Here is a 26,930-nt window from a genome sequence, read left to right as displayed (position 1 = left end):
GATCTTGTAGCAAGACTTCTCAGAGGAATCTCGAAATGACGGGTCAGTAATGTTCCTTGGAGTTTTGCTCCAGGTGTAGAAGGCAACAAGTGATCCTTCTAGTAACAGCCTCTGGAGGTTTTTTTTTCTCCTTAGATTTCATATTGATACATGGTGACTGTAACTTCCCTCTGGACTGAAGAACAAGATTGCTGCTGACTTTTGGGAGGTTTCCTTCAATGACATTCAGATAGTTTCTCTGTGCATAGAACTGACATTTTTCCTTGACTTACTTCACTTGACTAAAAACCACACCAAATCCTACTACTTCAAATTTCAAATGGAGGCTGATGATTTGTACTCAGTGAAGATCTCTGTAGAGTACAGGGTAGGATTTTTCTGTCACGTGTGCAGGAGTTACTGCATATAAATCAGGCAGTCACTATTTTGAAACATGGTTAAAATCTGCAGAAGCCAGAAGTAACTTGAAAGTTCAACAATGGGGAAGTCCCAGAATTTACCGCTTGACTCTGCTTGACATCTAGAACAAGGCCAGACTGAGGGCCAGTATCTTCATGAGTTACTTCATTCAAATGAAATGAGGGTGTGGAGGGGGAATAAATAACAGGAAACATCAGGATGCATTTGTGCATAACCACCACTGTTTCGATGATGAAATACAGAGTTTGGGACATAGTGTCATTGCTAATTGATAATACACAGCTGTGTCTGTCTAATGAAACCTGGCAAATTCATGGCCCTGCTTTTATGGAGGACTGATTGAAGTGGACCTAATGATTGAAATCTTGTTCGATTGTGAAGAAGGCCTCAGTCTTTCTGTTGCACTGTCATTATTCTGCAGATGTCCTTAAATAGAGATGCACTGCATCATTGCTTCTTGTTTCTTTTCACACTGTCCTTACAGCCACCTGCTTTATCCTCCAATCTCTTACCTCAGTATCTCTTTTGTGTGATCCCGGACACATGCAATTTCTTCACTGTGCTATCTATGTGATATGTATGTGCTGGCCCAAGAAATTGTCATCTTCACTATTTAAACTGAGTGACAGTGTGATTGCAGGTTTTCATTAGCTCCCATATTTCCTTTACGGTTTGTCAGTATTATGTTTCTTCTGCCATTACCTCAAGTCTTTTGCTACCTTTTTCTGTCTTCCTCTCATACACGCTTATGTGTCGTCTTGTGCTTTTCTTTCCAAATATGTCATGGTCTTTTCCATCCTTTTTCCCTCCTGCATCTTTGTCCTTTAACTTGTGCTCCCTGCTTTTACTCCCTTTGTCCACTCCCACTGCAGATGTTAGCTGTGCTGTAACTCTTCCTTTGTAAAAACACTCTCCATGTTGTTCTCACGTTGGCACTTCTGTTGTTTGCTTTCCTCCCGCCGCTGTGCAGCCGTTTGCTGCCACCTGACGCAGCAGTGCGCTCACTGCAGCGCCATGCCCGCCGCGGGGCTCCGCTCCCCCCACGCCTGCCTCTGCCTGGCTCTGGCGCTGGAGGTTTGGACCCCCCCCCGGTCTGCCTCCCGGTCAGCCCAAAGCATGGCTATGCTGTGCGAGTGCTCACTCCAGTGCTGTCAAGTGCCCCCTCTGCACAGCTTCTTGTTTATAGGAAATGAGCTAATGTTAAAACAAGGGAGGCAAGTTGTCAAATTTAGCCAGGACCATCAAGATGTGCCCTAGCATGCCTTTTCCCTGAAGGTAATCGTGAAGTTGCAGGTTTTAATCTAGGTTCATGCATAAGAGTCTTACTCCCCAGATTCTCCAAGTATTTTCCTCTTAGAGTTCGGGGAGATGAGCGTCAGCATGGAGCCCAGTTTGAGGATGCTGGATTATACTTCAGCTTGTCTTTCTGGAAAAAAAGGTCAGTCCTAGTTCTGAGCACCTCTCTCTGGTGAGAAGCTGGCAGCTTTGGAGAGGCTGTGTCTCAGCTAGGACACCCCCCTCACCACTGCATGGTGGCTTTATTATGCTGCATGATGGTGAGCAATGGGTTTGCTTTTAGACAGCTATTAACTTTGAACTGGGCTTCAGAATGGAAATTGCTAGTACAGGTGCAGGACAAAGAAGGATGGAGATTTTTGTCAGTACTGTAGAATTTGTTTGCTCTGAGAAGGGCATGTTTGCTTATTGCATTTACTGTTTACCCATGGGGCCTCATTTGTGCTTCCATATTTCCTCATATGCCCTACCACATGATGTTAGTCAATACCGAACATCTACAGCAACAACCATAACAGATAAAAGCATTATTCATTATTATTTTTATATATACTTTCTTGAAAATGTAATTTCAATTTGAGTTACAAATAAATAACCAGTTAAGAGATAATTGGGTTTGTTACATTAACTGCTGTTCATTTACAAATACTGTGACCTCATGCTCTGCTTCCCTTTATGTTATATATGTAGGCAGGCCAGTTGATACAGCTTGCCTATCACAGAAACCATGTGATTCCACCACTGCATATGGGAGGGCATGATTTAGAAAGCACATGCCAAAGGCCATGGAACGTGGCACACGTCCACATCCTCACTCATCCCTGTACTCTCTCATGGGCAATAGTACTGAGTAATTCTGCATGATTATTTTCCCCTAGTTCTGAGCTTTATTTACTTAATTTTTGTGTGTACCCTTTACGGACACCACATCAGTGAGCCACATCGATCTCTGTTCTGTGGACGCTCATTAGCACAGAGAGTGTGGGAAACCAGCACAACCATTGAACTTCGATGCTGTGGAAACGCTCGTTTCTGCAAGACTTTTATTCTTTTAACTATATCAATCTGACTCGACACAAAAAGGGAGAAGTTTGTTCTGAAAGAGAACAATCTGAAAAAGAAGAGCCATTGCCTCTTCATTCAGTGTTACCAAGCTCCAGATTTTTTTTTTTTTTTTAATTTTTTTGTTCATTGATTGCATTGTGGACTTGCTAAAAAAATCCTCCTGGCACTTCCCAAAACACTATGGAAACCCACCCATCTGTTGTGCAGGGATGCCTACATATTACTGCTCAAAGTAGCAGTCACCAAATTAGTCTTCAATGCAGAGGTGAAAATATATTCCTCTTTCATGTTCCTCAGCAAAACACCTATATTTATCAATAACTATTATAATATTTAGACTTACTCCATAGGAAAAATATCGTTGTGCAGCATTTCCCTTCAGTTTTCACAGTGATATAGCATCTTAGAGTTATTAAACTTTGCTTTGTTTCTGTTGAGTACTTTATGCAAAAGGATCTTATTTATTACTGATATGAAAGAAATTTAAAATTTTTTTCCCAAAAAAGTTGTTCCAGAACTTTACTCTTGGCCCTTCATGGACAGGTTGTTCCTAGAGCAAAAGTTGTGTCAGATTAGCAAGCAGCCTGGTGAGGAAGTGATCTGGTTGTTGACTCCGCTTACTGCATCCCGCTCTCCGTATATGTGATGTCTGACAATTGATTAGTACTAGACTGTACCTATTTAAAATATCATCCACTGACAGCAAATGTTGCTCATTTTGCTGCTCAATTTGAATGAATCAGAATTTCCTGGTAGCAGAGATATCAACCTGCCCTTATTAAAGTAAATTGCCAAACATTTGTTGAGCTTGGTGGATTCAGGAGCAGAACCTAATTGATAGACCATTCACTTTCAATGTACAAATTTGAGCTACAGTAAAGAACACTCCAGGTCTTCATAATCATTTCCAATTTTAAATGTAGTTAATTCCCCTGTTTACTTTTCCATTTCCGTCTTTCTCTCTTATGCTCTAGCAATGACATATTCTGTATGCTTTGAGAGTGGATTATATGAAGACATACACTGTTGCATAAGGTTTCTTCTATCATTGATTTATATATTGGAACATGTTATTCTTCTTAAGTTTAAGTTTGCTCTAGCGATGATAGGTACCATGAGTTCTGATAACTGATAATTCTATGTAAACCTTCTAGAATTACCACAACCAGAAATACTTCCTTCTGTTCAGCAACAATATATCCTTTCTTTTCATTTCCTGTTTAGTTAGCTTGATTATTTTTTGTATCATTCATTTCCTCATTATCATTTCACCTACCTAAGTCCCATATTAGTAAAAGACATTTCTGTACAACTTGCGTACTGCTCTGCCATTGCTTCTGCAAAAGTACGACAGCTGTAGTGGCAGCAGGACTTTCCCGAAGATGATGATAACCTATTTCGGTACACCTCAGTTATAAACTTCAGTTTCTTGCTCTTCCATGCTCAAGGCTACCTCCCTTAAAAGTTAAATTTTAGTAGGGGGACTTTTAAGTAAAAAAAAACCCAAGGGAACTTAATCTCTAAAGGAATTAGCCTTCTGGCACCTCTAGATTTTATGATTTTTTTGTTTGTTTTAAAGTCCCTCTCTATGTAACTTCCAGTAAGCTTACTGGAAGAGTTACAGTACCGTATTCTCTTTTTAAAGATTAAAGAATATATAGCATTGAAACTATGCTAAATGGAAAACTGCAGGCTGGTGACCCACAAACATCTGTAAGCAGCAGAGATGGCACATCTGCATTCCTGATTCTTTCCGTAAACCGCACTATTGTTTTAGCTACTGTTTTGGCACAGTTTCTTCTAGCTGAGCCAGAGTTTAGACCATGGCTAATCTGTGGTCATAACATAATGAGAGCCGAATGTGAAGAGGTTTTACTCTTTTGCAACACAGTTGTGGCAGCTGAACATTGACCTTCAGCTAAACCCAGGGGCAGGACTAGGAACTTGTCTACCAAACTTTCTTAGTAGTCGCGGTGGAAACCACAGATTTACCAGTCTTTTCCATGTTTTCTACTGTTGAATCTGCATATTCAGCCAAGCCATTATCTTGAATGAAATGAGTGGTTTTATTCATGACAGCTTGACCAGAACTTATTGGATCAGGTAGGAAAAGAGCAAATGTGTATCCATCTTTTGTTTTGCTTTTCTAGTCTATTTAAAATCTCAGTTTGACAGCGTTTACTTTCAGTACCCTGCTGGCTTTATGCCTAAATGCATTCAGCTGAGCTATTGTGTTCATTTGTCACATTCTGGTACAGTTTGTTCAAGAGATGGAGCTCACACAGCGTCCTGTACAATGTTGATAATTGACTTGTGTGGGAAACAAGGAATTCAGGAGATTACCCCAAGAGTGCCAAGCGTTATACAAGTCAATATGACAAAGTTTCCTCCAGTCAGTTACAAAAGCCTGTGGTTTTGAAGGCTGGAAACTTGACACAGAAATTGCAAACGATCAATCAGAAGATAATTTTTCTTACAAATTGAATTGGTCATAATATATATATAAAATACATAAAATATAAAATTATATATATTTATATATATAAAAAATATAAAACCTGGTAAACCAAGAGTATTTGAATCGTGAACAAAACTGCTCCCCACTCAAAAAGTCTTGTGCCTGTTGAAGGAAGACCTGTGAGACAAAGAATTAAGAGCCCTGTCATGAGAAAGTGGAAAAGAAAAGGGAACCTTAGGGATACGTTCCTCTGAAGTCAGGTTGCGAGAGACCAAGTTTTAATCTGTATTCTGTGTGCATTGCTAATTCTCTCCATTGTATCTGATGCTACTTCTGGCTGTGTTATGATCCATTTTCCTAGCAGAGTTTGTACACCTTACAGCCCCTAATTTAGTTTATATATAAAGCTGGTGAATTCAACAGAATTCATTTTTAAGACATTATAGACCCTCTATCTAAGATCCTGCTGGACCTCTCAAAATGTAAGTGAAGTTTGATTCCACTCAGTTCATTTCATCATGTTAAGAAATGACAGTGTGACTTTATTTACCCCTGGAGATGAGGACATCGTCTGCGTAGGCTTTAAATATTGTATGTTCTAGCTATAAATATGGTCCAGGTATCAACAGAAATACTCTAATTTAGAAAGGTTTTCCAGTATATCATTTTCTCAAATTCTTAACCTGTTTCAGTATAAATAGCTATACTTGTTCTTGATGCATGTAGCTGAGGATAGAAACAGGAAAATCTGTAACATGTACTTTCTTATGCACTGTTTATAGAAAAAGGGAGAGACTCATGTCTTGTTGATTGTAGGTATTATGGAATTTAGGCAATTTTACTCATGTCTTTGAAGTAAAGGCATAAAGTTTTATTTATTTTTCTTTGTTTTGTTTTTTAACAAAATTCAGTTAAATAGAAAAGAAAGTTCAAATTTGAAAGCTGGAACATTCATACATTTAAAAAGTTATAAATATAATACTGTTCTTGAATCTTTTTTTCTGTTTTATTTTGGATCTGTTATGACAGTTTCTAATTTCATGATCATGTGCTGTTTTCAACAAAGATTTCTACCACATAAAAATTGTTTGATAAATGATGTGAAAATGACGTAAAAATGATGTAAAAATGTGTAAAAGCTCAAGTCAAGGTCAATCAAAAGCATTTTGGGGTTTAGGCCAAAGCTGTCAAATTTTGAATACCATACCAAACAAAATCAGGCACAACAGTCAAAATGCTTTGTTTCAATATTTTCTGAAAAAGAACAGTGTGATTTTTTTTCCATTTGCTCCAACAGTTCATTTCAAAAATTGTTTCAGTTTTAAAAAGAAATTTACTTAAAGTTCAGTGAAATGGAACATGCTGGCTAAGAAGGAGGAAAAAACCTTTCTGTTTAAATCTTTCCAATCAAACATCAGTTATTTTAGGTTGGCAAGAAGAATTCTAGATGCTTTGGGGGACTGGGGGTTGGGGGGTATAAACCACGCAGCTTATGAAATCTTCTATTTATATACATGTGTTCAGGCTGGTACATTTGGTTCAATGTCCAAACTGTGAAATGAGGCAATGATATGGGATGAGCAAAACAGAAATTCATAATATTCATGTATTAGTTACTGCCTGATGTGGATGCTTGATAGTATATAATATAAAGCACAGAGTTTGAACCATTAAGCTTCAGAAATACAAATTGCTCTGGCGTTGAGTGGCTGCGTCTAAGCCATAAATAAAGGAGTCAACACGCAGGAAGGCTACAAAATCCTCATGCATAGGAGGAAGCATCTGGTGTGTGCGGATGTCTGTACCTTAGTACTTTTTCTGACTTTGAGTGTAAATATTTTGTATGAAATATTATCATAGAGTCATAGAATGGTTTGGGTTGGAAGGGACCTGTAAAGGTCATCCAGTCCAACCCCCCTGCAGTCAGCAGGGACATCTTCAACTAGATCAGGCTGCTCAGAGCCCCATCCAACCTGACCTTGAATGTTTCCAGAGATGGGGCATCTACCACCTCTCTGGGTAACCTGTTCCTGTGTTTTACCACCTTCATTGTAAAAAATTTCTTCCTTATATCTAGTCTGAAATTCTGATATTCACAGTTGTGATACCGCAAAAATATTTGCAAAGAACTTCACATGCAGAGTCCAGTAGCATCGTGTCATTCTGTGGCCAAGGATCATTTCACCAGTCATAAACACCTGACTAATATCTACATTTTAAGTGCCTTATGGAGAAATTGTCTTAAATAAGTGATCATATATGCCAGATGGTCAGTGAAGAGAGATACACACTTCCATGTGTATGTGATCTCCCTCTGGAAAGCTTTCCAGGCCAAATAGGAAACATTGGCATTAGACCCTTAAAAAATCAGGAAAAAGTTAAGTATATACTTTGATAGCAGAGGGTTGTACCCTCAACTTTTGTTTTTATCTTTCTCACAAGGGTTGATGAGGCTGACTAATTGTAGCAGTCATTTCATGGCCCTACATCATTTCGGTTTTGACAACAGAAATTATGAATATAGAAGCAGCATGTGGCAGAACAGGCGCATGCTTAGAGCTGTCCTTATCTGTCTCAGAGCAAGGTTATATCTACACAATGTTGTATACACAAATCTGAACTCAGTTCAAGGTATCTACTCTAATGACTAGACACACTGCAAAACTGCTCAGTTGGGTAAATACTAAGCTGTGGTCAGTCTAATATCGAGCTCTGCAGTATCACACTTTCTTTAAAGCAAGTGCAGGGCTAATTCAGATATAATTGTACTGAACTAGTCAAACACAGCAAAAACAGAGGTGATTATCCCCCTGTATTCAGCGTTGGTGTGGCCTCACCTTGAGCACTGTGTGCAGTGCTGGGGCCCACCATTTAAGAAGGCCGTGGAAGTCCTTGAATGTATCCAGAAGAGGGCAACAAAGCTGGTGAGAGGGCTGGAAGGCACATCCTGTGAGGAGCGGCTGAGGACTCTGGGTTTGTCTAGTTTGGAGACAAGGATGCTGAGAGGCGACCTCATGGCTCTCTGCAGCTTCCTGAGGAGGGGAAGTGGAGAGGGAGGTCCTGGGCTCTTCTCCCTGGGATCCAGTGATAGGGCGTGTGGGAGGTTCAGACGGGACATTAGGAAGCATTTCTTTACCAAGAGGCTGGTCAAACACTGGTGGAACAGGCTTTCTAGATAGGCAGTCAATGCCCCGAGCCTGTCAGTGTTTACGAAGCATTTGGACAATGCCCTTAATAACATGCTTTAACCTTTGATCAGCCCTGAAGTGGTCTGGTAGGCCTCTTCCAACTGAAATAGTCTATTCTTCTCTTCTCTTCTCTTCCACTACAGCTGTAGGGTTGGCAGATCCCCATACTGTGTGTCAAGCTGTGATACTAAGACTTCCACACTGCACAAAAGAGAGCTTGACCCATCTTTCAAATTGGTCTTCCAATATGAAAGTCATCTACATACTTACACATAAGAAGAATTTAAATCTTGCCTCACTGTACATAAGGAATTGGAAGAAAAGTTGATTATTCATTAAAAATGCTGAATTTCCTTTTAACAGCATGTTAGTCTGGCTTACGGAATTGTTTAATGTATCTCGTTCTATCCTCTGCCATTTTTCCTGACAGACCTTTTGCAGTGGCCACAAATCAGCAAGTGCAGATCACCTGAACTGGAGACATTTTCATGTTATTGGACTGATGGAAATTTTTATAACCTCACTGCTCCAGGAACAATACAACTATTGTACATGAAAAGGTAATATGGAAAGAGCAAAAGAAAGAGGAAAAGAAAGAGAAGTCATATTTTGCTATGCCTGTTAGCATGGTGCTGTTAGTTTTTTGCTATGATATGAGCCATACTGTTTTTAAGGGCATAAATCTGTATTTCAAGTGCGTATTTTTCAATGTCAAAATTTTATGTTAATTAATAAGTAATTTGCAGCAACAAGCATTACTTGGCAGATAATTAAGAACACATTCTTATTAAATTATGTCCAGGTTGCAGAATCCAACACTGAACACTGTATGGCTTGAGAAAGGAGTTTTTAATAAGGAACTTCAGTTTATTCCTTATCAACCTAACTTGCAACTCTGATATTTGTTATGTATTTGCATTGATGTGGAGTTTGGATACAAGCCCCTTTCAAATTTTTATTAAAGTTTCATAGATCTCCCATTGATCAGTTGCTAGGTTGAAGTGTGAATGCGCAGGTCCAGGTGAAAAGGCTGCTTTGAGATTGGGGATTACATTTCACTGAGCCATGTTCAATTCTGATTCACATTCCGTTTAAGCTCTTGTAATTTTCAGGTTGTTATGATGATTAGCCTCAAAGAAGGCATAGACATTACCAGTAATGGCTGTTAAGGAAAACAGGCCTTTTGTTCACATGAATAGGAGAATGTGAGTTTCTGTTCCATCTAATGTACTGGATTTCAACCTTTTTGATCTACAGACACTTTGTACTGGTGATGGTACGTTTGCTTAGCAAACTTAAACCTAATGGCAAGGCTGGCTTGCTTTCTTACTCTTCTGAGACCTCTCAGAAATACAGGGATCCTAGTTAAAACCACTGTTTAAGTGTAAATGTTTAGCTGACAGTTGTGAGTGGCGTGTCCACAAACTTTAAAAATTAATTAAACTCTACAATAAAGCAGATCACATATTTCATCTTTGTGCTAGAAATTAGAATACTGCAATAATAGATGTGAATTGAGCATCCACAATGAAAATATTTCTGTTTCAATGTGCAAGCAACATTTACGACTCAGGGCTAAACTCTGTAATCTAACCCGCTCTCCTACTTAACACAAGCCATAGTATCTAATAGCATACACCTTTATCAAGTCCTGACTCTGGCAGAGCTAGAGCATTTCCTTTAAAAATGTGTCTGGTCTCATCAGCTAAGCACAAGACCAGTGCTTAGTGACAGAAATGCTTCTTAATTTATGCAGCATCTGCCTTTTTGCTTCTTAAGCACCCACTCCAGTACTGAAGGCTGCACTTGGCATAATTGATTTAGCTTAATCTTCCTTCTGTATAGCTTCAATAACTCATAGTAAGAAAAGGCATTTATGATATATTTTTAACAAACCAGGACTGTAATTTTTTGAAAGACCCCTGTTCAGTCTATATTTGGGCTGAGAGATTGCATCGAGATAAAGAACAGCAACAGCAGATCTATTCACTGTGAGATTTGTTTTTCTAAAGTGACTTCAGAAATACTGAATAAATGTCTGTCACTTTTCCCATAGATTATTTCTAAAAAACTGGTCATTCCCATTTTGGTTTAACTGAAGACTTTTTTGGTTTTGAACCAGCTGAGTAGTTTCAGCTTGGCCATATGAAAATGAGCCTACACAAGTAGCAGTGTTTGTCAGTCTGAGAGTTCATGCCACTCTTTATAACTCTGCTGTTTGTCTTTTTTAATAGATGAAATGAATGTGATATTTCCTGCTGCAATTCTTTTATTTACAAAGAATATTTATGAATTTTTGAACAAAGTCAGAATAGAAAAACGTAAGAGGTTTCTTGCTCGTAGTTCCAAGCCTGTGTTGTAGAAGTTCTGTATCCCAAGGAATTTAGCCCTTCCTCACTCACAGTGGTGTATTTCTCTTCCCTTTGTTCATCCTGCAGTCCTGGGTTGGTTTGTGCCAGGTCTCCTGCAGCATCCACCCTTGGGCACTTTCCCATGTGAGCAGATCAATGCTCCAGTGCCTACATCCCAATTCAGGTCCCCAGGAACACACACTCCCCTGTCCTTGGCTTTGCAGGTGGTGCAGTACTGATCCCCCATGAGGACTGGCTTTCAGTGTTTCAGACCCCATTATGTGACGGGCATCTCACTGCAATTTAACTTTGCCTGAACAGCAGTTGCTTAAATGCGTGTCAAATTTACCTAAGTTTGTGATTGCTGGTAGTCATTAGCACCTACCAGCATAGCAAGATGTGCTCTCTGACCGTTCTTTTGGAAGCAGCATCCAAAGGATAGAAATGCCAGTAACAGTACATGAGAACCTAAACTCATTTATGCAGGTTGCTTGGATAGTGGTTGGGTTTCACTGTAAATCACAATCAATATTGACATGTTTTTCTCACTTCCATAAAAGATATGATTTATCAATAATATGTCTTGTAACATCTATAATTTGTATTTTGTAAGATCTATAAATCTCTCTCTCATGTATATGACATTTTTGTTGTCATTCTAGGAATGATGAAGACTGGAAAGAATGCCCTGATTATATCACTGCAGGAGAAAATAGCTGTTATTTCAACACATCCTACACCTCTATTTGGATACCATATTGTGTTAAACTTGCCAATAAAGATGAAGTATTCGATGAAAAATGTTTCAGCGTTGATGAAATAGGTATGCTTCCATTATGCATTGTGCCTCTATATTTTTATATCACAATAGGCATGATGCTTTAAGCTTTTGTATTACTCATACTATATTTAATTTTTCCCTCTCAGAAAGGTTAGTTTCTTAAAAATATAATATATAGGAAGGGATTTGGGTTTGTAACATATGTAATGTGATCCACATCAGAAAATATTGCCCAGATTGGAAGAAAGCTAAAAGGATAAAAGCATATATGTGGTTTCTCTTTCTGAATACCGATGGTCTCTCAAATGTGTGCAGATGAGCTTGCCTTTGCCATCACTCTGAGCCCTTTCCAATGGATGCTTCATACCCTTGTTCAGTGTGGGCAAGGATGGTGTTAAAATCTTGATTCTGCAAAGTTCTGGAACCAAACAGTTTTCTGTTCCTGAATCAACACTAATCTGCAGAATCCAGATGTTTAGCATTTCTAAGCTAGAACTTATATTTATTACAATATGAATTGTGACTCTCTGGGACTTTGCAGATGTTATGGCTTGTTCAGAGCAGTGGTGTATGTATATGCAATTAATTTATTCCTGCAAGTGACTAGAATACCCACTGCTCTCTTCACCTGAGCAAAATTAGATTAATTTTTCAGATACTATAGTTTTTCAGTGTACTTCTATAGTAGTTACTAAACATTTAATTTATCTTTTTTTTATTTCTAGTAAGAACTCTAAATTTACATTTTGATGGAGAATTCTTTAGGTATCAGTGCTTTATAAGCTGCTATTGGGAAATGTAGTTTAATAGGAAATACATTCTTAGTCTTCTTTATTAGTCTCAGGTGAGATTTATGCAGACTGTGTCTACCGCCAATGGCAGGGTGCTTTCTTGTTATCAAACTTGTAGTGACTTTGTCATTGACTCATAGGTTCAAAATTTAATTAGCAAATATGTGGTTAATATGCTTTTTTAGTCCTGAAACCATTTCACAGTGTGTAGTAAGAATGATCATTTCACTTTGAAAACTGGCTGTTTTATTCCAAATACTCTGTTTAAACAGTACTACCAGATCCCCCTGTCCACCTTAACTGGACTCTGCTAAATACTAGTCAGACTGGGATCCATGGGGATATTCAAGTAAGATGGGATCCACCACCAACAGCAGATGTTCAGAAGGGATGGATTACTCTGGAGTATGAATTGCAGTACAAAGAAGTTAATGAGACAAAATGGAAGGAGGTATGAACCAAATATTTATTATACAATAGTCATAGTACAGTGCAGGCTTGTTCTGTCCCTAACACTTTTGTACTACTATGAAAAGCAACAGGTTTGTAATTGCTAATTAGATGATACCTTAAGTCTTAAACAAATTACCTATATTCTTCTGAAGTTTTCTAGCAAACATTGTAACTATGGGTCAAGATAGTTGGCACACAGGATAATAATGACAAACCCTGAAATCCCTGTGTTAGATTAGAAGGTATCGCAATAGTCAGATAAAATATTTTTCTATTGTTTTCCTAAACCTCAGCTATTTGAAACAGTGCATGGTATTTTTAGTAGCTGGAACAGGAATATTTTGCTTGGAAAATGTCACCTTGCCAGTCCAGATTCTTCAGGATACATGTAAAGTTCTAATATTTATAATTATCATTTCAGTAGATTTAAAAAAAAAAAAAAGCACACAATATTTGAGTTATAAATCCAAATTTGATACAATAAGCAAATAAAAATAGTGCAACATAGATAAGACATACAGATTTCATACCAGACAGCAGTGGGATATTTGTGAGTAATGGATAGTCCGTGAAAATGTAAAATATGTATAACCCAAATCTTTGAAGTTTTCTTTTTGAAAATCACTTAACTTTTCCTGTAGTTAGTTTTCCTGTTACAGGGAAGAAATTGTACCCAGCTTACCTGAATGCATAGGCTAAGTGCCAATGTGTCATGGCATATTTGTATATGGAGAACTCTTCCTGAATACTAGTTCAATGCAATAAGAACATCATTTCACAGCAGAACCCTTCCTTTGCTTTCTTATTAACATGAACTGAGTTAACTGACAGAAGGAAAGCAGATAATGCTGTTGTAAATTTGTCTTAACCTACAAAAGGGAAATTTACCAACTGAAACAAAGTGGTTTGCTTGCCTTCATCTGTGAAAGACCTTGGACCCCTCCTCACCTCTGATCTTTCTCAATGCTAGTATTTTCTGTTTATCCAACTCCTTATTAGTAAGTCTACAGCCAAACAGGCCTATAATGTGTATAACTTTTTCCTAATACTTGTCTGAATTTCTCTCTATATACTGGTTTAAGCTATACTTACTGTACAGCCTGTATATTTTAAAGCCTACAAAATGAGTTAAGTTCAGGCAGTAAATCAATACTCCTTAAAGAACTGGAAAATCTGCAGAGTATTTATGGGATTTACAAAAGCAGGTGGCAATACAGATACTTCTTTAAAAATGCACATTTTTTATTTTTTATAAGCCTTTAGGTATCAATCTTATAAATACCTTAATAAAGCTTTGTTCTTGTTCCATACCATCAATAATTCCAGCATGCCTTGAGAATAGTTCTTCTCAGGAGGGCAAAGGTTTGAAGATCAGTGTTTCTTCTTTCAAAAAACAGATAAGAAATTGCTGAATACTATATTTGCCTCAAGAAAAATAGTACTATAGATTATGTTGTACTGCAGCTTTATATATTGTATGTTATTGTGCCTTTCAGCTTAAATACACAAACATGGCATAATTACCTCAGACACTATCACACCACAAAAGAGAAATTTCTGAACAAAACCTTGGCCAGGCAAATATACCATAATGCATTGTACATGTAACTGATACAAAAAAAGATAAAAAAATTAATTTACAGTACTTAAATAGTACTAAGTCTCCCCCTTACTGAGATGTGTTTGTAATTTTTTTAGATGTTTTGGGATGAACCAGTTTGATTTTTCATGTGTAGCATTCATTTTTTTAATCTATTTACTAATTGAAAATACGTAACTTATGAATTGAAAGAGGGCTAAAACATTAATTGGTAAAGTCTTGTAACAGTAACTTATAATGATAAGAGGATCAAAATTATTTTCTGAGAAGCTTCCTAAAAACAGTAGAATCCCCCCACTTTCATATAGTGGGTATTCATGAGACAGAGACAAATCTAATCTGGCTCACAGTTTGAAAAAATTTTATCATTATTAGTAGCTCCTTGCTGGGTATCTTTCTAAAATTCTACCCTCTTATCTTGAAGATAAGGTTCACTAGGCTAAAATTCTGTCCCCTCTTATGTCTATCCAAGTATACTAGTCTTGACTAGCAATAGCTATACACACCCTGTGAGGCTGCTGTGTTTTCTAAACAAGGTGTGAAAACACATCATCTGAGCAATAATGAAGAACGATGACTTCATAGTGAAGTGTCTGTCTATGAAGTGCCTAAAAATGTATGTATGATAGGGAATCTTAAAAGTTTAATTTTCCTTTAGTTACTTATCCTATCTTAGATTGGCCTGATCTTTTGCCTCATTAAAAAACCCCAAAAGAACACAAACAAACCACCAACCAACCCAGGTCCAGATCCACCTCATATGGGTTGAAATTGGTGATCACAGCTCAGTCCCCAGTGAAGAATGCTGGACCAGGGAGGACTCTGCTGGCCGTCATTGCCTTGTTGAATTTTTGCTGGAAAAGGTCCATTGCACACTGCAGTGAAGTGCACTTAGGGCGGGGAAACATGGAGCACGAACCCCAGAGCTGAACACCATTGTTATGTCCATACAGCACTGTGGCTGAGATACAGGGCTTAATGGTTTGAGGGATGCAGAACTCATCTCCCTGCACTGCTTAGGGTATACAGCCTAATACCTCCATGTGTTGAATGGGTGCCCAACCCTGTGCTGTGCCTACCCAGGGTTCCCCATACTGCCCATCTCCCACTTTTCACCATTTTTCTCTTAAAGTTGGTGAAAGCCATTGCCTTGGTTGCTGTGTTGCCTGTTGTGCCTGGGCCAGCCTCTGCCTCTGGTGCCCCCATCCCAGTGGGCTCTCAGTGTCCCAGGGGCTCCAGCTGACCAGTGACAAACAGTGGCTCCACCACCAGTGTTAATCCCCTCTTAGAGTGCCGGACTCACGTGGGCAGCACAGTCACACAGCTCAGCGTGACAGCAGGTTTGTCACACGTTTCTTCAGTACGGCATCATGAGCACCACTCTCTGTATGCGGACTGAACAGCCAGCAGTAAGTGCAGGAACCCAGCAGCCTGGTTCCAAGCTCCCCTTCACATACTGTAAATGCGTTTGCTACATGCTGCTGTGCATTTTTATTAGTTATCTTGTATCATGTCTCTCTCATATGGCTTTTAATTGAATTAATCCATATGACAAATGCTATTCATCTATTCAGTTCATGCTGAACCTTTCTCTGTTTTGCTTCAGCCAAGTGTCTTACATAAAGTTTTGTTAGTTCATTGATAAACTAGAGACATCCTGCTTGTTAATCAGGGGGATGATCAAACTCTCGCAATTTCAGGTACACAGCTACTGTAATTTCACCTCATATTTTTCAGGGCTCTAATTTAGCCTGCATACTACTTTTTCAAAGTGCCACCATTATTTGGGGTATATAAAATTTTGTGTGGTCCAGCATCCCTAAGAATCTTCATTAAATGTCTCAGAAAAAAAGAAGGAAGAAAAAAAAACCAACTAAAAACCCAACCAAACAAAAAGAAACCAAATAACCTACTTGTAAAACTTCAGTCTACTATTTCTTTTGTGGCTTCACAGCACAAAATAAGTAAACTGGACTAGCATATATTGTATTCCCTTCACAGCACTTTCCAACTTGATAGTCTTCATATGTTAAAGACATTTGTGGTGTAGAGCAATGGTTCTCCATGATCTTGTTCTCAACCACTAGCAGAGAAAAGCAGTCTCTCTGGGATCACTGCCTCCTCCAAAATCTGACTGGTTGGTTCTTGAAACACTTGAGTCTGGAGCCACCAGGGATCAGAGAACTCCACAGATTGTGGCTACCAACAGAACGTGTCTCAAGTTTAGATTATGCATCTACAATGATTATAGGATTGTATCGTTGAAGCTTCCCTCACATTCCGAATGGCTGCTGTTTTCCAGGTGTTTTAATTCTGGAGTTTTGCCAGTACCATCCTTGATTCTGAAGTAAAAGTAAAATATAACATCTGCCACATGGATTTCTATTTTGAGCACATTTTCCTTATTTTTATATACTTTTGTTGGGCTGTTGGAGCTAAAATACATATTCTTAGAGGACTACTAGAAGAAGAGAGAGATTTCACATACTAAGACCTCAAATGTGACTTTCTACATAGTTTGATATGCAGCAGTATCTGAGTATGTTGCAGATGATAGAGAAGTCCCAAGACTGACAATCTGATGCCAGCTCTCACAGAGTTTCCATTATCACATTTTATATATAGTTGAAGATTTGGGGAGCTATGCAGTGTTCCCCAAATAAATACATTTGTAAGATGCAGTACATCTGGTTAGAAGGCCTTTAACTCATTTTTCTTCTTAAAATTAATTCTGTAGTGGAGATTGCACTAGATTTAAGACTCCTATGTAATTTTAACAAGGTTTTTGGTATTGTGAAATCAGTTATGTTGTGCTATAAGAGTAAAAAGGATATACAACTTGAAATATCAGTGGGAGATGTTCACACCACCAACATATGGCATGTAACTGGGGGGCAGCTGTCTTTCTTCACTGACCATATTTACAGAGAGCTTGGATTCTCTGCTTTTAGTCCCCTGAATCACAGCAAAGCCTGATGGCTAGGAAGTCGAAAGTAAATGATGTGAATTTTCTCAGAACTCGTGGTATCCTTACAGTTCCGAGTAGCAAAAACATCTTCAAATGTTTATTTCTGAAATCAAAAAGCAGTGTAAAATTGCCAGTACAACTCAAACAAATAAATCACAGTCCTTCTGTCTTTACAGTTAGAACCCAGGCTCTCAACAATGGTTCCACTGTACTCTCTGAAGATGGGAAGAGATTATGAGATACGAGTCCGATCAAGACAACGTACCTCTGAAAAATTTGGGGAGTTCAGTGAAATCCTTTATGTATCTTTTTCTCAAACAGGCTTTGAATTTGTTCATTGTGATGAAGGTAAATAAGCAAAAAGTGCAACAAAGTGTTTTGATAACCATGCTTTTTGTCTTTTCATTGTTATTGGTTTTTTTTTTTAATTACCGTTGATGATGTATGCTTGAATAGATTGATAATGCAGACTACTACATGAAAGTCATTTGGTGAGATTGAGAATGTGCAAGTTTCATATACAAGTTCAGAAGTAAACTCAGGCTGTTTCACAGTTCATCAGAGAGAAAAAATACAGATAGCTTTAAGAATCAAAAATAGTAATTGTGGTTGCACATCTTATAGAGCCTAAAATACAGTTAAATCTCATACTTCATCATCTAAAATGAGCTCTCTGGTAATGAAGAGAAGAGTTGTCACTTCTATTAAAGTGTTATACTGCTGGCTGAGTTCATTATCAGAATGATGTGTTTTTCTCATCTGCCTGATACTATCAAGGACAGTGAATGTTTTTCTGATTCTTGCTTCTGTCTTGTGCTTGTTTTTGAAGTGCTATTAAAGGCAGAAGAAGAAACAGGCATTGAGCACCACATTTTTTTATTAAACGAACGACACTATGCCTTTTTCTAAAGCATGCTCAGATCTGAGCTACCAAATTAACTCTTCAAAAAATGAGCTCTTCAGCAAGTTATTTTAACAAGCTGCTTCACTTCATTATCCAGTGTATTAGTGAAGGTGTTAAATAAAACCACCCATATTATTTTTCAAAATCTTGCTACATTCCCCTTTTTAACTCTTTGTATTACTAGTTGTTATTCATAATTTATATGAACAGCTAATGTTCTGGACATGTGGCATTATTTTATTAACCCCAGAGGCATTAAGTGGTCAAGGTTTTTATATGAACAAAATCAAAATACTATGAAAGTCTAAGGCCATCCTACAAACACAGTTTTCTTCAGTCACTACTACCCAAGTTCTACAAGTTGATCCATGTCCATACATCTCACACAGCAGCAGTGATCTGATTTGATTGAGAATTTACTCTTGCTTGGTTTGTGTATCACCTTTAGGAACATAGAATTAAAATTTAAATTTTCCATGTGTTAAAAATTTAAAGTAGTTAAATTCAAATGCAATATTCTAACTTCTTGAAGCAGCTGAACATTCGCAGGTCTCACTGACATGACAAGGAATTACTGGTTCTCCATTAAAATGGAGACCTGTCTAACACAGACATATCCAGATAGGACTTTACTCATGCCTGAAAACATGTCCAGTCAAAATCTAAGCTGGGAGCACAGACCTAAAACTGGTACCTGAATTTTATTTTTTTTCCCCCCGAAAGAATGTGTATTTATGTTTATGTATAGAATTCTGAAGCTTTCTGTCCAATATTCCTTGGCCCAAAAAATGAGTGACATTTGTATGGAAAACTTAAAATTGGGAACAAATGAGAAGAATCTAAGACTACAGCCAGAATAAATTTCTCTATACTTTTTGCACTACAGTGTCAGCTTAAATATAATGGAATTACCAGGATATAAAAGATAAAACATTTCATTTATCAGCATTGCTCTTCATTCCTACCAAATTGCATTTCTCAATGACCTAAATTCTTTGTAGCCACCTGCAAGGTAAATAAAAGGTAGATTTATTTTTTTTTCAGTTGATGTTTCACAACGTAATTAATGTTCAGCCTTTAGAAAGAGGAGTAGTATGCTTTTTGACACCACCATATTCTAGTTTCTGTGAGACAATAACAGTTTGCCTGTGATTTAGTATCTTATTAATAATGTTCTCCCAACAATGAACAACAGTAACATGGTCTGCAGCAGCATATGCCATCAGAACTACTGGTAGCATGTTCCAAGCAGGCAGAATGTTCCTCACGGCTGGTTTTGCTACATATATTGTCTGTACTAAGATCTTGTTTGTATTTAAAAACTCAGTCTGTTTTTTGCAGTGAGTCTCAGTGGGCTTATAAATGCAGCATGGGAACTACTGAGATCAAAAGAATATTTTTATTTGTACTTAACACAGAACTTTCACATTTAAGTAACCAAAAATTCTCCTGCCATTTTTTACCATTTTGGAATCCTCAGTTAGTAGGTAAGAAGGTTGAAATTAAAGATGCAACAGAGATGCAGATTCCTGCTAACATGTTTTTGTTCTGTTGTTTCAGAAATTGAGTTTCCGTGGTTCTTAGTTGTTATCTTCGGAGCGTGTGGGCTGGCTGTAACAGTGGTCTTAGTCCTGCTGGCTAAACAACCAAGGTAGAGGGGGGGTTTTGTCAGATTTTATGTACGTGTAGCTTAAAAAATAGGGTGCTTCAATTGTTTCAAATCTGAGGGACTAGAAACTATTTTGAGGATTGTTGTCCATTCTCATAAGCTACATGGATGCTGGTGTATGTACATACTGGGTCTTCAGCAGTGGGAATCTGATTATGTTGACAGCTCCTCTTCCTTCTGGATTGCAGAACATTTTATTCTACAGTATTTACATAGTTAATTTACTTTGGCTTTGAAGGGGTTTGGTTTTTTTAGTTCATTCAAATTTTGTAAATACTGTTCTTGCCCACATACTGTTCAAAAGTTTCACACAAACATATATCTATATATTTGGTTTTGTTCTTAAACTATTCCACTAATCTCTGGCTATTTCTTCATTGAGCCAAGGGAAAGAGCTCAATGTATGTGGTCTCTGTGGATAGACTGCAGTTCCTGTAAATGACAGGAATAAAATAAAACAGAGCACAGGATTGTGTCATTTATAAAAATTCTAAAATTGTGTCATTTATAAAAATGAAACAATGACACATAGATAAAATGACAAAATGGTCTCAAAGTTAATTCATCCCCTAATATGTGTGTTCAGAGTTATGTTTTGGCAGAATAATTCAGCTTGGATACAAGCACTGTTCTAGACTATGGAGCAACACCATGGTCATGCACCAGTGCACACATGCATGTTGTCAGTGGTCTTCTATATACACTTCAAAAATGAGCACTGAGGTGTTTTGCATATACCAGCATAAGGACAAGTCACTGAAATGAAAACAAGATGGTGCAGTTGGAGCAGGTCTAAAAAAATAATTTAGGAAAGCAGTGCTATGCTTTGGCAGAGCTTAATTTCAGGAAGCCACTCCCTGCAATAGCATCCCAGTCCTAGAGTTAAGAGCAAGGCTCTGATTACAATGCATGGCACAAGCTTGATGTGTCAGAATGGGGCAAGAACAAGTCACACTTGGGACCAGGAGCTCACTAAGGTCAGCACATTGAGCAAAGAGTGGCTTGGTCACAGAAGATCCTGAGGGCTGAAGCATGTCTTTGATCAGAGCTTGTTAATATCTTCCATGATAATCGTGATTGCTGGAGGAGGCTTTTCTCCACTGAAGACCCTTCACCTGGAAAGTTTTCTGGACCGGTGGGCCAGCACCCTATCATCCAAAATGGTGTACATGCTGGTGGGAGTCGCAGTGGCTTCTGCAGAAGAGCAGGCTGCACAGATTTCCTATAATGCAAAATATCCAGGCTCACTTTCTTCCTGTATCTGAAAAGCCACCAATTCATATTTTCCTCAATTCTGATCTCACAAGATCTGAACCAGGCTCCCTAGGACAGATGCCATAGGGTTAGGCTATACTCTTTTAGAGTTGAGAGATGTGGGCTTGAATTATGCAAGGCAAGAAAGGAGCAGAGCATAGTTCTCCTTCCTGAATGATTTCTCCAGGTGGCGAGTGGTAAAATCCTTTGTCTGTTTTGTTAGAAGCAGTGCCCAGTCCTGTCAGAATAGCTAATTTGTGGATTCAACTGTAAGTGCAAATCTTAAATGGCTACACCGAGAGCCCAGCCAGCGCACAGCTAACACCACCCCTCCAGGGATTAGGTGGAAAATTACTGAATTTCTGGCTCTCACTGAGGCTTACTGGGCAGAACTTGGAGGGTCTGCCAAAAAGAAAAACAGCTGGGGAATTTGGGCCTTCCATAGTGAAGCAGAAGGTGCCTAAATTTCTCTCTACTACTCCTTAAGGCTCCTCTGATCCCTTCTGGACCAAGGTTGCTAATAATGCAGCAAAACTAATATTTGGATTTGGATCTACCATTGCCACAGTTTACATTGTAAAATAGGCAAGTAACTCAGTATAAAGAGAATATTGAATTTTCCTTTTGGGAAATACACTTTATCTGTTTGCAAGTAGGGAGGTAAAATGGAGATAGGCATGATCCGCTTGTTGGATTATTATTAATAGAAAGTTATCCTTCTGTTTGGGGTTTTTTGTTTTGGGGTTAGTTTTTTTTTTGGTCCCCTCAAACAATTAGAAATTCAGTTTATGAAGGATTAGAATAATATGTGTGTCCACAGTATGTGCATGCATAAGCAAGTTACTAGTCCTTTCTCTACAAGGGTAAAACCTTGTCGTTATTATATGTTACTTGTTACGTTAATAATTCAGAAAAAAGAAGTGTCATAGAGATGGTAGAATACTAGCTTAGATTTTTTCAGTTGTATTTCTGTTTTATTTATTTGTTCTAAAGTAACTCACTCTTTTCACCAACTCCCTTTTTCTGTTACCCTTTGTAAATTTATTGGGCTTATGCAAGACTACTTTGTCTACTGAAAAAAAAAAAATTTGGGAAAGTCACTCTGCACACTGAGAACCTCTGTCAGGTTCCTTTGAAAATTATGTAAAAGGGAAACTATTGACAGAGCTCTAGGAATTTACTTTCTTTCTGCAGAGCATTAACTTGGTAATTGGTAATTAATCCAAAATGGATTCCCCTATAAATGTATGTGATTTCAACAAGAAAGGCTGCAGAAAACTTGTTTTTTTATTTGCAGTGAGAGAAAACAATTGTTCTTTTCCTTAGGACTATTTGAAATTGAATTTTCAAACATTTCCTTTTTGAAGTAATTAAGTATAAATGCAATTTAAGATTCTCTTCTAACTTCCTCAGAAAGAACCACTGTCAATTAAAAGCCATCATTTATTTTTTCCAGGTTAAAAATGCTGATTTTTCCTCCTGTGCCAGTTCCAAAGATTAAAGGGATTGACACAGATCTCTTGAAGGTAATATTGTGCTCTAAAATCTACATTGGGAATTGTTGTAGTAGTAACAGGTGACTATTGTTGTTCCAGGCAGAGAAATTTTGTAGGGAAGAAATTATGACATGGGGGGAGTTACCATAGAATTAGTTTTCATGAAGTAATAAAAAAACCCTTGCAATTACTATATCAGCTACAGTTACGTTTACTTAAAATAACATCATAAAAAGGACAAGCATTTTTATTATTTCCTTTATAACTTTCATTATTTCTTGCTGTATAGAAAGGAAAGCTAGATGAAGTGAACTCCATCTTAGCCAGCCATGAGAACTACAAGACACAGCTATACAGTGATGATTTGTGGGTTGAGTTTATCGAGTTGGACATAGAAGACCCTGATGAAAAGAACAGAGCCTCAGATACTGACAGGCTTCTGAGTGAAGATCACCTGAAATCACACAATTGCTTGGGAGCGAAGGATGATGATTCTGGACGGGCCAGTTGTTGTGAACCAGATATTCCAGAGACAGACTTCACTGCAAGTGACACATGTGACGCCATCTCTGATACTGAGCAATTCAAAAAGGCGACTGAAAAAGAGGAGGACCTCTTATGTCTTGATAGAAAAGATAACAATGAGTCACTTCCAAGCTTTGCCAACACAGACACCCAACAGCCACATACAAGTTATCAGTCTGAAAATAGCCAGCTGTGGCCACCTTTTGCAGACAGCATTGACTCAGCTAGACCATCAGTCCATACCCAGCTAAGCAACCAGAATTCTCTGACAAATACTGACTTTTACACGCAAGTGAGTGATATTACTCCAGCAGGCAGTGTTGTACTTTCACCAGGGCAGAAAACCAAGATGGGGACAGCACAGTGTGAAGGCTGCACAGAACAAAACTTCACCATGGACAACGCCTACTTCTGTGAGGCAGATGTGAAAAACTGTATTGCTGTGACTTCCCATGAAGAGGATGAGCCGCATGTCCAGGAGCAAAGCTGGAACGAGGATGCTTACTTCACCACAGAGAGCTTTACCACTACCGCTGTCAACCTTGGATCTTCAACAGCAGAAACCCCAAGTTCGGAGATGCCTGTCCCAGACTATACATCTATCCATATCGTTCACTCTCCACAAGGCCTTGTGCTTAACGCAACTGCACTGCCTGCACCAGACAAGGAATTCAACATGTCTTGTGGCTATGTGAGCACAGACCAGCTGAACAAAATGATGCCGTAGCTCTTCTTTGACTAGGTGTGTGCAGTATTTCACAGCAGACAGTCAGCTCAGGCTTATACGCTGAAACCAAAATGAAGTCTAAAAGTTTCTCATGGTTCTTATAATTCTATCTGAAATGTTGCAACATGAAATAGTCATCAAAATATTCCTATTGTGTTCTGTAAATATTATCTATGATTTTGTCTTGAGACTGTTTTACTAAATGTGACTGTCTTGTTCATGTGGGTGTTGATTTTTGTGATACTAAACATTGAAATGACTATGTTTAATGTACAGTAAATCGTGCATTTTGATAAAGCTAAAAATCAGGTGGTTTAAAGTACAAGAATTTATTAAAAAATGTACTGTTGGCAGAGATCTTTATATCAAAAATTAGGAACTAAACATATAGGTGAAAAAACAAAAGTAGCTTGAATAAATACATCTATTTTGATTTATACAAATAAATAAAATATATTTTAATATTTTAGCCATAAAAACATACACATTTTCTATTACACTACACACTGTAGTTCAATTATGATGACCCATCTAAGGAATGTAATTGCTGCAATCTTAAAGAGGAGTTTTCTGTTTTATAAAAGTTTTGTTTGCAGCAAAAAGGAAAAATAGATTTTTACAGAGCCATTTTATACCTCCGGAGAAACCTGTAGAGAAGCTTTGAAATACTGTAGGAACTTAAAGTAACTGATACTACTACTTTCTTATGGTAATTAATATAGAAATATGCATTCAATTTAAAGTTTTGTAGACAACTTTAAAATATACAAAATATTTGGCCAAATTATTATCTTCTTCATTGGATTCTGGTTAATACTAATAATATACTTTTTTATAAGCAAAATTTTGTTGACCGCAGTATTAAACAGTGTGCAACTATACTTTCACTGAAAATTTTTGAGAACACATGAATAAGCTCTGGTGACTTAGCAGCATAATCTCTTCACATTTGACCAACTTCTAGAGCCCTCCTACAGCCAAAGATATCACTACATTTATTAGTTTGTGCCACATAAAGTCTTGATTAAAAAAATAAGGACTTCAGGAATTAGCCAGCAGTTAATTTTTAAAGATATAGCAGGATTAAAAGACTTCAGTGGAACAAGAGAATTGAATATAGTGTTGTTCAAAAGTGTTTCTTATTTTTGCAGCCTAACAGCTTCTCCTCTGGCCATGTTAGGCAGACTTTCAGAGAAGAGAAAACTGAAATTCAGCAGGAAAGCTCTCTGTTCTTACATATATTAAGAGCTTGAAGGAGCTTTGCAATGAACTATTATTGCTTCAGAAGTTACCTTCCTAGGCCATGGTTTCATCATAGCTTCTTAGAAAGCAAATAGGGACATTCAAATAGGGACATTCATTTATTTTCTCTGACCTGAACAGAAGTGTATGAAGTGCAGCGAATGCAGGTCTCCCACTGAACTCACTGATGCTCTCTTTGTGACCAAGGGCTATAGGACTGGGCCCAAAAATTGGGTGGGATTTTTAAGTTTAGCACGTACTTTATGGTAAATGTGCATTAGATATTCTGCTAATTTGCTGCTATATTTTTCTAACAGCTACATTATTTAGTTTCATATAAAATTTCGTAGATGATAGACACTAATGCAAGTAATGCCTATGTGTGTGTTTGGAAGAAGTTTCTTACTCTGTTTCTATTGCCAAAAATAGTTAAATACCTCAGTCAAATTCAGAATGTCATTTTGGTACTTTACTGGTCACACAAGCCATTATATGCCGGTCAGAAGATGTGTCTTTCAGTTTCTATTTAACTTGCCTTATGTCAGTGTTTTGTTTGTTTTTCTCGAAGTTTAATAAATGTATTGTCTTTGATCTGTCCTGACACAGTGTGTTTTATTGCACACAACTTTTTTTTTAAAGAAAATAGAGATTTTATTAGGAGAAATCAAGTATTTCTCAGTTAATAAAGTAGAATGCAGCTTTTCTTAGAATAGAAGCAATGCCTAATGAGATCAGTGTTTTCCCTGATTGATATGTATACAGTTAAAAATAGAATCATGGACCTAAATTTATGGATGGAGATAGGACATGCTGTACCCAGAACCCAAGACATGTTACTGATTTAGCAGACCAGTTTACCTTTGGCTAGAACAGCCTGTGGTTGCAAGTAAATAAGCTGCAGTAGTTCAAGATTTACGCCAACAATGGAATCTACAAATCAGATATTCTGACAAACCTCGATAGTTACTTGTAGTCATAGTTAAAACCTAGCAGTACATGAACTCTTGAATGTCAGAAATGTCAGATAAGCTGTCTCTATGGAAAATGCCATCTATTGGATGTCTCCCAGTGTGTAGTAATGTACTACTGCCTCTCTCCTCTGTCTTGAGGTAGGGAGGGAGCTGTTGGAGGAATCCAACTAGACAAGAGTAAACCCTTTCCTCCCAAGGGAATTGGGTTGTGATTCAGTTCCTCTGCACAGACATCCAGTGCCATTTAAAGTAGGTAATCAGGTTTCCAGGTGCTGGTCCAGAACAGCACAGGCCTTGTGTAGATTCTGTCTTATCTAAAAGCCTGAATGATGGTAGATGCCCATGTTTTGGCAATTGAATTGATCCCCAGTGGAAAAAAACAGCTCCAGGAGTGTAAACATCTTTGTGTCAGATAGGTGTAAGTTACCATGATAGTTAATAGTCTGAAGAGCTACTTAGCTGACCACATTTAGGTGTCTGCTTTAGGTGAGCTGATTAGGGCTCCCCACTCTTCAGACTAGAGCAGGAGCATGGACATCTTGCTCTCATTCAGACACTAAATATATTTGTTAATTAAGGCATCTTGATGTGAATTTCACCTCAGCTGAAGCGTTGGACAACCTAACCCAGAGAGCAGCATTGGTGTTCTCTTATGGGTTATACTGTTTGTAGAAACAACTTTGTCTATGGAACTCAATGCGAGTGAACTATCATGATGAGTAAATATGCTTGCTTACACCTCCTGCTTGAAGAACTGAACTTCAGAAGGCT

At 37.9% G+C, this 26,930-nt stretch overlaps 1 protein-coding gene across 7 annotated transcripts in view; it reads left to right on the top strand.

Moving 5' to 3' along the window:
- The window catches only part of GHR (growth hormone receptor), a 132,438-nt gene extending 106,649 nt beyond the window's left edge, over positions 1–25,789 (top strand). For 5 of the 7 annotated variants that reach the window (XM_075739673.1, XM_075739672.1, XM_075739670.1 and 2 more), the window contains 7 exons: positions 8,858–8,987; positions 11,441–11,601; positions 12,623–12,801; positions 17,548–17,719; positions 19,836–19,926; positions 22,655–22,724; positions 22,984–25,789. In XM_075739673.1, the coding sequence (XP_075595788.1) occupies positions 8,858–8,987; positions 11,441–11,601; positions 12,623–12,801; positions 17,548–17,719; positions 19,836–19,926; positions 22,655–22,724; positions 22,984–23,946 (1,766 nt within the window). In that variant the 3' untranslated portion in view covers positions 23,947–25,789. The remainder of the gene's footprint in view (positions 1–8,857; positions 8,988–11,440; positions 11,602–12,622; positions 12,802–17,547; positions 17,720–19,835; positions 19,927–22,654; positions 22,725–22,983) is intronic. The other 2 variants (XR_012832965.1, XM_075739675.1) reach the window with 2 other exon arrangements.
- Positions 25,790–26,930: the final 1,141 nt, after the last annotated feature.

The sequence above is a fragment of the Balearica regulorum genome, chromosome Z (genome assembly GCF_011004875.1).
Source record: "Balearica regulorum gibbericeps isolate bBalReg1 chromosome Z, bBalReg1.pri, whole genome shotgun sequence".
NCBI lineage: Eukaryota > Metazoa > Chordata > Aves > Gruiformes > Gruidae > Balearica > Balearica regulorum.
Note: the sequence above shows the minus strand (reverse complement) of the source record. Positions and strands in the feature narration are given on the sequence as shown.